The sequence below is a fragment of the Mizuhopecten yessoensis genome, unplaced genomic scaffold, assembly GCF_002113885.1.
Source record: "Mizuhopecten yessoensis strain PY_sf001 unplaced genomic scaffold, ASM211388v2 scaffold716297, whole genome shotgun sequence".
NCBI classification, from domain to species: Eukaryota; Metazoa; Mollusca; class Bivalvia; order Pectinida; family Pectinidae; genus Mizuhopecten; species Mizuhopecten yessoensis.
In genome coordinates this window covers 530,066-544,158 of record NW_018480046.1, presented here as the reverse complement: position 1 = coordinate 544,158, position 14,093 = coordinate 530,066, and the positions used below count along the sequence as shown (strand labels likewise).

The following is a 14,093-nucleotide window of genomic DNA, read 5'->3' as shown; positions in this document are numbered from 1 at the left end:
TGGGGGGGTGGGGGGGTGGGGGGGGAAATAATCAAATAAAGTTAAATATACTGAAGAAATACCTGTGGATATCCATGGTATCACTCTTCTTGGGTTTACCCTTGGCTGGGAAATGCATGAAGACTGGGGCGGTGTTCAGCTTCAGCTACAAGTTAAATATCATGGTAAGGATTTATTTGATTGAAGTACATGTATGTATGTAATTCTATGCCAAATCTACTTCTCCAACCCCTAACTACAAATTGATGTCAGTAAGATAGGGATTTGTTAACCATGTACTATCTCGGACTTCTTGTGCTCAAAGTCTTAGGTGTTTTCATAACAATGAGTAATAATTCATGACAATAATGAAAACTTGACTGTGGGGTAACTTCATTTAATAGGTAAAATTGCATTAGATAACTAGAATGGCTACTTAGTGTCTTAAAATACAACATTTTTAGCTATATGGCTTGGCAAGCCTTGCCATATATCATATCTTTGTTTCTTTTCCTCCATTAAATACATGTTGTATTTTAAGATATTAATCAGTTATTCTTTATTAAGTGTCTATATATATCTAAATGCCACTGATATACTGATATTTATTTTGATATAAGGATCAACAGTCTCTCATAGCCTGTCATGTCAAAATACTTAAACATTATTAAGAATAGGTTGTTCCTAGATGTGGTGGGTGATAAGTGCCTGAGGAAATGTGACATCAGATCATCACACCAGGAAGTGGTGTAGTTAAACTGTAGCCTGCAGTACCCTTATAGGTTTTATGTGTCCATCGGGTTGTACTAATGTAGACTGTAGAATCCATGCCTACAGCTCAGGCTGCTAGTGTCTACTGATTTCTCTGTCAATTTCACTTGATTTTAACTTCAGGAAAATAACACTTTTTTTCTTAAGATTCAAAAACTTATTTTGGGTTATTCTCTTAATTCTAAAACACTACATATACAGTTTCTTTTTCGAAAAGTGGTGGTACCTGTAAATTACTGATGGCCAAACAGGCAACACATAGATAGATATTGCTCTTCATCTAGACATAATTGACACAGAGGTATGTTTCTAGGCATATTTCCCTTTCATTTTGTTTTCTAAGGGTGTTCAAGCCCAATCTATTATCACTGAAGATACATTATTAATATGTTTAAGATATTCAGCTTGAATAGAATCATTTTTTATTTTTCACATGTAAACATGATATATTATAAAGGGCGATAACTTACACTGGAAAACACATCAGCTCCTTCATCATAGTCGACCATGGTGAAGAAGAGACGGTTGGAGTACTGTTGTGAGTAGCGCCATGAGTTGGCCAAGATAGTAAACTCATCATTGGCTTGTCTACAAAACAAAATAAAGCAATGAGAAGTGTGTAACAAAGAAATCAATAATTTAAAACAATATGTGTATCAGGACTGCCTGCAAAACAAAATAAAGCTATCACAAATGTACAACAAAGAATTTTTAAACAAATGTGTATCAGGGTAATTTTATGTAGAATTTCTATACCTTAGATGATGAAACAAACATACTGAAGTCTAAATGTAAATTTGACAATGTACGAAACAAAATTATCAGAGCTCACTTTAAATCTATTGTATTTGGGAAAATTGACAACAGACAACTATTTCAAACAGAATAGTTTATCTTCTTTTCATTGTAACATTTTCAGAAATAAAGCCAGAAAATGTGGGTTATTTTAAACAATATTTTTTAATTTTTGGTCCAATAAATAAGGAGAGGATATGATAACCACACTAAACATTGTCTCCAGTCTGTACTCACCTAGACACTAAATACTGTCTCCAGTCTGTACTCACCTAGACACTAAACATTGTCTCCAGTCTGTACTCACCTAGACACTAAATACTGTCTCCAGTCTGTACTCACCTAGACACTAAATACTGTCTCCAGTCTGTACTCACCTAGACACTAAACATTGTCTCCAGTCTGTACTCACCTAGACACTAAATACTGTCTCCAGTCTGTACTCACCTAGACACTAAATACTGACTCCAGTCTGTACTCACCTAGACACTAAACATTGTCTCCAGTCTGTACTCACCTAGACACTAAATACTGTCTCCAGTCTGTACTCACCTAGACACTAAACATTGTCTACAGTCTGTACTCATCTAGACACTAAATACTGTCTCCAGTCTGTACTCACCTAGACACTAAACATTGTCTCCAGTCTGTACTCACCTAAACACTAAATACTGTCTCCAGTCTGTACTCACCTAGACACTAAACATTGTCGCCAGTCTGTACTCACTTAGACACTAAATACTGTCTCCAGTCTGTACTCACCTAGACACTAAATACTGTCTCCAGTCTGTACTCACCTAGACACTAAACATTGTCTCCAGTCTGTACTCACCTAGACACTAAACATTGTCTCCAGTCTGTACTCAACTAGACACTTAACATTGTCTCCAGTCTGTACTCACCCAGACACTAAACATTGTCTCCAGTCTGTACTCAACTAGACACTTAACATTGTCTCCAGTCTGTACTCAACTAGACACTAAACATTGTCTCCAGTCTGTGTTATACTCACCTACACACTGAGCACTGCCTCTGAGCCTGTAGGGCTGTCAGCATCACTACCACGGAATAATTCTTTGGAGCTGCTTTCACATATTGCTTGAACTTCTCTCCATTGAGACGGATGATGGACTTTTTGTTGTTCCAGTCACTCAGCTGCTGTACCTTCTCACCCACAGTGTCCACCTGAGAATGGGAAGAGTTCACAGGGTCAGAGGTTACTGGGTCAGAATTCACATGAATGGAGTTGACAATGTCAGATGAAGTCACACACATCATGAAGCTGTTGGCACTCATCAGTATGTGACACACCATGTTGACACAGATAAGAGTGTTCACTGACATATTGGTACATCAAGTCTCACCGAGTTCTAGCTTCCACGTCAGGAACCTGATTTACCAGGTTGTTCCAAAAATTGGAACTTTGAATTCCACAGATCGAAATGACTACCTGACAATGTAATCAAGTTGAATTACAAAAACAAGTCCCTTTGTGTCAGCAAATTAAAACCTATCAATGAGCTGAGTATGGTTACAACACGAACCCCTCAGTATATATGTTTATGTCTCCAGTTCTCCTGACTTAATTAGTATGAATTGTATAGCAAATGTAATCCATTGGAGCTCCAACTCCAGTACATTCAGCAGCATCTCCCAAATACATGTACAAGCTTTATATTGTTACAGAAACCTGTCAGGTCCCTCCACCCTACAACATGGTGCTAATCACGTCCAACACCACAACTGCTGCACCACCTTTCCAAATTACAACACCGAGCTGTGCTGGGGCTGAGTTTGTGAGTTTACATGTACATCAATGTCAGTGTCTATATCTGATCTTGTACGACCTGTTAATACCAATAGATGGAACAAACACAAATCCAATACCACTATCATATACCTACAAAACGTACATGAACAGGGATAACGGATGTCGGGGAATATACCCTTTTTCCAGCTTTTCTCATAAAAACAGTGCTACATGGAACATACCAATATGCAAAGTATTGTTTGATTTTTCATGAGAAAATTGTATTGTTTGGGGGATGCCATCCTTTTTCAAAACCAAAAATATTATTTTCTTCCACAAGTAAATGTATTACACATTTTCAATTACAAATATGATCATTTTAATATAAATAAGTACATTTTTTTAACAAAAATAAAGAACATTTTTCTGAACTATCAAACCAGGAAGTTTACTATACTCTTCACATATTGTCCCTAAACGTTATTGATGAAATGTAGTTACACCAGTATATCTCGTTTCCACCAAAGTTCAGGAAATCTCCACAATAACATGCTTTTATCCCCACTCCACAAATTAAGCTGCCTATGTAGGCCTTGCTTGATGGCACCCCAAACCTCTAGAGGCAGACAGCAGCTTGGTTTATAGCTACATCAACACAGATAAATTTACTATCAGACACAGACACTTATAAAATCACATTCCATTTATCTTTTGTATGTAAACGAATTATTGGAATATATTTTAGACGTTTTCAATTTTAGCCAACAGAAACAATTGCTAGTTGGAGGAATAACACAATTGAAAGGCATATCTTTTGATCATTTTTTCTTTCTTTCTTTTTAAAAAGAGTTAATTAGATGTTTTCTAAGTTTAATTTAATTAGAGTTTGTATATAGATTTTACAAAAAAAATCCCAAAATTGACATCAGAGCATTATTAAAACTAATTATCAATGAACATTAGCGCTGGTTACATCAATGTTCCATGTAATGAATATCATTAAGTTAATTATTGCCTTCAAGTAAAATATTGCCCTCAGTTTAATCCTAATGACATTCTAGTTAATAGACACTCTAGTTAATTAATATCACTGATGTATCAAAATTACACACTAACTTATTACAACTTTTTCATTCATATCCAATCTTAAACTTAGATTCATTGAATTAATGTGATAGTCTTTCTCAAGATCAAAGGACATTAAACATGTAAATTAAAAATCTGTTTAGTGAGGCTAAGATTTCAAACCAAAGGTTTTTCCTGTAGGAACATGTGCATACTTATGCATCAAGTGTAGTACTAGACTATCAGCACGGAAGCACCTAACATATCAAAAGCCTATAATAATCACAACCAAACGGTTGGATCGCCATACTTACAGCATCGCTATGCCTAACATACCTTTCCAATTAAACCCATCTCTTCCTATACCCTTAGATAGCTTTGTCTTCAGCCCTATACTCATCATTCTTAGCAGGGCCATTTCCACTCTTACAGGTAAACAATGAAATAGCACTGTTATGCTATAATAATCAGTTGGGTCGTCATCACTAGTTCATATAGAGCAGTTCAGATCATTAAATAATCTTCAGCACACATGATTAACTACATACCAAGGAATCACTTTCTCTGTAGGGAGGTATTACCAGAGAGATAAAACATATATCTACAGCCTGGAGAACTATACACAACGGCCTGCCTCTACATCACCCGCAGGTCTTATAGAGGAGACACTGTAGGCTCAAAACTCATCCTCAGCATCATCAACTGGAACTGATTACTGTATTTTTTATCCATTTTAAGTAAAGTCTGTGAAGGCTTAAATATGTTTGTGTGTAATTGAGACTGCATTTTACTGTGGTAATTACAAGAAATTTTACTTGAAGATTTGAATTTCATGCTAAAACTTCTAGTCTTAATACATATATGTCAATTACAAATCAGTTAATTAATACTGTTGGAGTGTGATTGTACAAAAACAGTCCTTAGGAGGTTACCATTTCTACCTGAGTGAGCTTCACAGGTAAAAGGTACGTACAACCTGCTGTGTCTGTATTATAAATGCAAACTGCATGCATGTATGTTAATAAGCATCAAATGTAATATAAAGAATATCCATAATAAATTATGTATATAAGATATAGAGCTGAGGTACACATGTAAGTATAATCCAGTTTTGTAACTGAAATATAATATCAGGCCAACACATAAAATGTGTGTTTCTGGTAACCTCACTTACCCTAAATATGTATACAATACTACTTAAAAGTATTATCATTTATTTGATATTTGTTTCTTTTTTTCTTAATTTACATACCGGGTATATAATTTACAGCTATTATCTATAGTATGCTACATACACTGCATTGTTTTTTAAGAAATGGTTCGTTTGATCTTATAACTGTTCATTAAATTTTACAATCCTGCTTTCAGAGCTAATGCTTTTACATGGAGGTAGATATTTTGGGATATTACAAACATGAGAATCTATCCGGTCTGACTTTTGCACGAACTACATATATAGATACTGTAAGTGGACTGGTTGATTATTGGATGATGACTTGTACATGTGTGCCCCAGTGCATGAATACAGACATCTCCAGTTGACTAGACCATAGATGTCTCCTCCTCTCACACTCCAGACTTAATCTCCTTTAACCAGCTATCATATCATAAGATAAGCTTAATATTAAAATGTGTCTAGTAAAAAAAAACTTGTCTTTATATTTTTACATATCAAAGCCACATGCACCCAGTAAAATAAACCCTACTTTTCATTATCTTTTCCAAACAGATTAATGTTGCTTATCCCCATACATTGTACTTCCCAGGCAAATCTTCAAATGAGGATGCAACTGATTTTTTTTTTTTAATTTGTGAAATAATATTCAAAAGGGAGAGAGGGTGGATTAGGGATCCTAAGGGATGGTACCTGTATATTCCCACCTCCACCCCACGCCATCCCCAAACAAAATATTTAGATATATTCATTGTATAAAACACTGTATAATTTTCAGAAAATTATGCAATAAATTTTTGATTATTTTTACCTGCAACAATTCCCAAGTAAATATGGCACCAAAGCTTTGTGTTTATTTCCGAGCTTGATTATACCCCAGATGGTTGAGATCAATACTCCACCTGGCCCGGTGACATATTTTTACATATGAACTTCGGTACAAAACACCCTGATGTTTGTAAATCACTCCAACTAGTCAGATTGGCTACAAAATGTAGAAAGTCATCTTTAACACAAAGATTGAAAAAAGTGAAGGTTGTCTTCTGGTATGGGGGAATTTTCAGGGAAGTGCATTAGTAGTATACTTGAGGCCATGTACACAGATAAGACCCTTAGTGGATGTCTGAACAGGATATTACGGGCATGTGTGTGATAAGACTGCTAATGACTGGGCCAGTCACAATGTCATTATATTGTTAGGGCCTAATTACTTCTATAACAGTATCTGGTTATATCTGCTGTAGTAATAACACCCAATCATACACGATAAGTACACCAGACATGTATATCAGGGCAATATGTAAGGTCAAGAAACACAATTACCGTAGTAAGTCTAAATAAACCCCAGCTATGAATAATTAAAACATGCTCCACAGCAATACTGGCAGTGTCCCACAACTATATAATATGACATACTGTAACTTTATACCAGGGAAGTGCAGAAGCAATTTTAAATTTACCATCACATTTACCGGGCAGATCCCTGGAAAGGGGGAGGGGGAGGGGGACTTTGGGATTTTGTTTATAGTTGCCTTAAATAGCAATTCTTGGGTTTTGTCTTTCTAAAATGAAGTTTTTAAGAGCATCAATAAATGACTTGGTATTCATGTAGCTGCATAAGTTTGGGATCCCTATTAACAGAAGCTTTCAGTAAGACATATCTGATTGACAGATTTAATCACCAAGTTATTTCCCTTCCTCTAATGAAATGGTTCCAGCCCTTGCGTGATCGTCATCAATTGGTAGTTTTAAAACAGCAATCACACTATTGCCTGACAGATTTTAGCTGCCAGACCTATTGCTGTAGGTAGTGAATAATTAATACGTCTATCACTGTGTATTGTGTGTTGGGATATGTACAGGAAGACCTGGCTTCTGTTGGAACTTAAAGAGACTGGCATCATTTTGTCAAATGTACAATGTTTATATTATTGTTTAAATGAACAGAATAAAAGGTTTTGTGTGTAATTGTATCCATTGTGGATATTGAGGCAAATATAGCAATACCTGTCATTTATAACTATCTGTATACTCCACAAATATAACTATATCTGTCATTTATAACTATCTGTATACTCCACAAATATAGCTATACCTGTCATTTATAACTATCAGTATACTCCACAAATATACCTATACCTGTCATTTATAACTATCTGTATACTCCACAAATGTACCTATATCTGTCATTTATAACTATCTGTATACGCCACAAATATAGCTATACCCGTCATTTATAACTATCTGTCTACTCCACAAATGTACCTACATCTGTCATTTATAACTATCCGTATACTCCACAAATATACCTATACTTGTCATTTATAACTATCAGTATACTCCACAAATATACCTATACCTGTCGTTTATAACTATCTGTATTCTCCACAAATATACCTATCCCTGTCATTTATAACTATTTGTATACTCCACAAATGTACCTACATCTGTCATTTATAACTATTTGCATACTCCACAAATATACCTATACCTGTCGTTTATAACTATCTGTATTCTCCACAAATATACCTATACCTGTCGTTTATAACTATCTGTATTCTCCACAAATATACCTATCCCTGTCATTTATAACTATCCGTATACTCCACAAATATAACTATACCTGTCATTTATAACTATCTGTATGCTCCACAAATATAGCTATACCTGTCATTTATAACTATCTGTATACTCCACAAATATAACTATACCTGTCATTTATAACTATCTGTATACTCCCCAAATATACCTATACCTGTCATTTATAACTATCCGTATACTCCACAAATATAGCTATATCTGTCATCTATAACTATCTGTATACTCCACAAATATAACTATATCTGTCATTCATAACTATCTGTATACTCCACAAATATACTTATACCTGTCATTTATAACTATCTGTATACTCCCCAAATATAGCTATATCTGTCATTTATAACTGTCTGTATACTCCACAAATATACCTATACCTGTCATTTATAAATATCTGTATACTCCACAAATATAGCTATACCTGTCATTTATAACTATCCGTATACTCCACAAATATAACTATATCTGTCATTTATAATTATCTGTATACTCCACAAATATACCTATATCTGTCATTTATAACTATCTGTATACTCCGCAAATATACCTATACCTGTCATTTATAACTATATGTATACTCCACAAATATAGCTATACTTGTCATTTATAACTATCTGTATACTCCACAAGTATAACTATATCTGTCATTTATAACTATCTGTATACTCCGCAAATATACCTATACCTGTCATTTATAACTATATGTATACTCCACAAATATAGCTATACTTGTCATTTATAACTATCTGTATACTCCGAAATTATAGCTATACTTGACATTTATAACTATCTGTATACTCCACAAATATCACTATACCTGTCATTTATAACTATCTGTATCCTCCACAAATATACCTATACCTGTCATTTATAACTATCTATATACTCCACAAATATAGCTATATCTGTCATCTATAACTATCTGTATACTCCACAAATATAACTATATCTGTCATTCATAACTATCTGTATACTCCACAAATATACTTATACCTGTCATTTATAACTATCTGTATACTCCACAAATATAACTATATCTGTCATTTATAACTATCTGTATACTCCCCAAATATAGCTATATCTGTCATTTATAACTGTCTGTATACTCCACAAATATACCTATACCTGTCATTTATAAATATCTGTATACTCCACAAATATAGCTATACATGTCATTAATAACAATCTGTATACTCCACAAATATAGCTATATCTGTCATCTATAACTATCTGTATACTCCACAAATATAACTATACCTGTCATTTATAACTATCTGTATCCTCCACAAATATACCTATACCTGTCATTTATAACTATCTATATACTCCACAAATATAGCTATATCTGTCATCTATAACTATCTGTATACTCCACAAATATAACTATACCTGTCATTTATATCTATCTGTATGCTCCACAAATATAGCTATACCTGTCATTTATAACTATCCGTATACTCCACAAATATAGCTATATCTGTCATCTATAACTATCTGTATACTCCACAAATATACCTATATCTGTCATTTATAACTATCTGTATACTCCCCAAATATAGCTATATCTGTCATTTATAACTATCTGTATACTCCCCATATCTATCAATCTAATTAAGACAATTTACGTCATTAAAGGGTATAATAGAGACATGAACACAAATGAAGTACATGTACATTTGTACCAGCATTTACAAAAACAACCTTTACATGTGTATTATTTATTATATTATGTAGTGACCATTTCTTGTGTTCCTTCTTTTGGAAAAAAATATTATGAAGAACATTTTGTTCATTCTACAATGATTGAAAGGAGCCTAATGACAGAATGTAAATTTATCCCATGATGTACTGTGTTATCCAGTGAATATAACCAGGTCATATTTTTTGCGTATTAACCCATGTCATATGACCTATGAGCCCTGTGATTGGTTGTAAGTTTCAATTGTTTCAATTGTGACGTCACCCCTAGGACAAGTACATAACGTCACAGACTTACGCACTAGAGTCAAAATGGCGGCTTTTTACATTTCAAGGTTGCATGAAAATTGTCGTTTTACACAAATAAATGTCACAAATCTTGATTATGTGATAAAAAGAATCTTACACTCGTTTTCATTTCATATGAAATTTATGACACTCGTCACATATTTTTCATTTTAGCTCGCCAGAGGCTCGCTAAATTGAAAAATTCTGAGACTGGTTTCATAAGTCTCATATGAAATGGAAACTCAAGTAAGATCCTATATATATCGCACATGAAAGCTCGGACCAAAATACATCTGTCTACTCCAGTGACCTTAAAGCTAAGGCCAATCAATTACAAGGTCCTACTGTAGCTACAGGTCAAGGGGGCAGTGGCACACAGGCTATAGCTAGATGTATCATCCACAGTATATACAGCACCAAACACCAGCTGGTCTATCTCAGTCCTGTAATAACTGGTCTTATATTCGTTATATAGTATTCTAATGGTAGAACATTTGTGTAGCACTTGTATGTAACTTGATTAGGTAAATCTTCTTGATGACAATAGAATAATTTCCTAATTTTATGTAGTTGAATATTGTAATTAAACTGTCAAGGCACTTCCAGTTTCTTAAGAGAAAACATAATTTAATTACTTATTCACTATCCTATTAAATATAAACTTATTACTGATAATAACTGTAAAAAGTGTGTTTCCCCTCATTTATTTTTGCCCTGCATGTTAATTATCACTTCTACCTCCAAGAACAGTTACAGTTATAATGTAGCAAACCCCACAAACAACCAGTAAAACAATTACAGACAAGTCCAGACTAGGAAGTTAGTATGTGGAAAACATGCATGCATTCTTGGGCTTAAAATGGCAAGGCAGAACAGTATAATGATATTTTATCTGTTTCTTTCACTGTAAGCTTATATAATTACCTGGTACTGGTGAGAGAGGATGAGGAATTAAACAGCCGAAGTTTTAACAAGAGGGAAAGCTTATGATTTTTTTTGTATACTTATTGTGTGCTTTACCAAATATAAGAAACAATAAACAATTGGTTTTTTTCAGTTTAACAAACTATTTATGTCGGAATATAAAATGTTACATGTTCACTGTATGTCAAAATGCATCAAAGAGAGGAGAGTTTTGATCTGCTAGGCAGGTTGTCATCAGAGCACACCTCTTTGGTAACTGCTACTTGGTGATGGTGGAGTAACAACGAAGGTCATGTAACTTGAAACAATACACAATGTCATAAATAACAAGGCAAAGTATTCCAAGGCAATCCAATTTAATAAGTCTTATTCTTACACTCTGCACTCCGCCATCCCAAGATGTCCTTGAACACTAAATCTGGTTACTCAAGGTGAAATAAAATGGAAGATACGGGTTCCCCCAAGAACCGGTGGGGGACTAATTATAAAGGAAGTATGGGTTCCCCCAGGAACCGGTGGGGGACAAATTATAAAGGAAGTATGGGTTCCCCTGGGAACCGGTGGGGGGGTAATTATAAAGGAAGTATGAGTTCCCCCGGGAACCGGTGGGGGACTAATTATAAAGGAAGTAAGTGTTCCCCTGGGAACCGGTGGGGGACTAATTATAAAGAAAGTATGGGTTCCCCCGGGAACCGGTGTGGGAATAATTATAAAGGAAGTACAGGTTCCCCTGGGAACTGGTGGGGGACTAATTATAAAGGAAGTATGGGTTCCCCTGGGAACCGGTGGGGGACTAATTATAAAGGAAGTATGTGTTCCCCTGGGAACAGGTGGGGGACTAATTATAAAGGAAGTATGGGTTCCCCTGGGAACCCGTGGGGGACTTATTATAAAGGAAGTACGGGTTCCCCCTGGAACCGGTGGGGGACTAATTATAAAGGAAGTACGGGTTCCCCTGGGAACCGGTGGGGGAATAATTATAAAGGAAGTACGGGTTCCCCTGGGAACCGGTGGGGGACTGATTATAAAGGAAGTATGGGTTCCCCTGGGAACCGGTGGGGGACTAATTATAAAGGAAGTACGGGTTCCCCCGGGAACCGGTTGGGGTATAATTATAACAGAGGTACGGGTTCCCCTGGGAACCGGTGGGTGACTAATTATAAAGGAAGTACGGGTTCCCCTGGGAACCGGTGGGGAACTAATTATAAAGGAAGTACGGGTTCCCCCGGGAACCGGTGGGGGACTAATTATAAAGGAAGTACGGGTTCCCCTGGGAACCGGTGGAGGACTAATTATAAAGGAAGTACAGGTTACCCTGGGAACCGGTGGGGGACTAATTATAAAGGAAGTACAGGTTCCCCCGGGAACTAGTGGGGGACTAATTATAAAGGAAGTACGGGTTCCCCCGGGAACCGGTGGGGGACTAATTATAAAGGAAGTATGGGTTCCCCTGGGAACCGGTGGGGGACTTATTATGAAGGAAGTACAGGTTCCCCTGGGAACCGGTGGGGGAATAATTATAAAGGAAGTACAGGTTCCCCTGGGAACCGGTGGGGGACTAATTATAAAGGAAGTACGGGTTCCCCCGGGAACTAGTGGGGGACTAATTATAAAGGAAATACGGGTTCCCCCGGGAACCGGTGGGGGACTTATTATAAAGGAAGTATGGGTTTCCCTGGGAACCGGTGGGGGACTAATTATAAAGGAAGTACGGGTTCCCCCGGGAACCGGTTGGGGTATAATTATAACAGAAGTCGAGTTCCCCCGGGAACCGGTGGGGGACTAATTATAAAGGAAGTATGGGTTCCCCCGGGAACCGATGGGTGACTAATTATAAAGGAAATATGGGTTCCCCGGGAACCGATGGGTGACTAATGGATTGGAAACTTAAGTATTAAATTTGAAAAAGATCTCTCTAGTACTTTCTGTGAAAAGCAATAACAAATCTTCACTGTCAAAATCCAAGATGGTCACTTGTTTGCCATTTTGTATGCATAACTGAGGACCAGGGTAGACCTACAAATTGTGAGAAAGATTCCATCAGTTCCTTTAGAGAATTAGTGCTAAAAAGAATTTGTTGAAGGACAAGGGGTGACTTGAATATCCCACCATCTGATGACGGTGGGCTAAAAATCAGATTAGATGATATGTAATAAGTATGTGATGCATAACATTATGGACATCAATGAATTTATCTTAATTCATTTGCTGTTTCAGTTATTTGTCTATCATATATAAAAACTTAACACAATACTAACATGGTGAGTTTTTTGTGTTTTCCATCATGCACCAAAATTTAGCAGAATGTGTTCGTAGGATATATATATTGCCTTTCAACAAAATAAGGTCAGGTTGTAAAGAAATGTAATATCTATTTCCCCGTCTCAATCATATTTGAAAGGAGTAAGACGGGGAAGTGGTACAATGTAATAGATGAAATGACAAACAGTACTCTTATAGCTATTCTTTATCTGATATCATCATGATTATGCCGACCTGGACCTCTTAAGTATTTCCAAAGCACTGTTTCTTTGATGCAGGTGCCATCCAAAATCTGGGCAGAATGAATAAGCCTAGAAAACTAACTGAAGTGGTTCAAAACTTCATGACAACAACATACACACAGTTCGAATCATGTAATATAGATCCCATATTTAATGTATAGGTATATATGCTCCATACACAAAAATATCATATATAAATGAATTATAGAATATAACACACAAAATGCACGTCTATGCCATTCTAGCACTTGAATTTGCTGACCATGCTTTCACAACATGGCTGTTTTGGAAAACCTCATTATTTATTTGCCATGGAATTCTTCTGATTTATGAATGTATTCGTGGAAATAAATATGTATTAATGGCTGCTGTTGCACATTTTAATGTACATTAAGACACTCTATTTTGCCAAAGTCTTAATTTTGAAATTTGATCCTTAGCATTGAGAAAATCAGTCATGGAACAAAAGAGATTCCACAGCGCCTCGCCCCGTCAAAAGTATCTCAAAGTTTTAAACCTCTAACATCGCTGCAATTTGTAGCGAAAA

At 35.8% G+C, this 14,093-nt stretch overlaps 1 protein-coding gene across 1 annotated transcript in view; it reads right to left on the bottom strand.

The window, feature by feature from the left end:
- The window catches only part of LOC110442771 (tumor suppressor candidate 3-like), a 30,338-nt gene that overhangs the window by 13,123 nt on the left and 3,122 nt on the right, over positions 1-14,093 (bottom strand). Inside the window, exons 2-4 of the mRNA XM_021486536.1 lie at positions 2,558-2,730; positions 1,221-1,338; positions 63-145 (exon numbers count right to left, since the gene is read on the bottom strand). Of these exons, the coding sequence (XP_021342211.1) occupies positions 63-145; positions 1,221-1,338; positions 2,558-2,730 (374 nt within the window). The remainder of the gene's footprint in view (positions 1-62; positions 146-1,220; positions 1,339-2,557; positions 2,731-14,093) is intronic.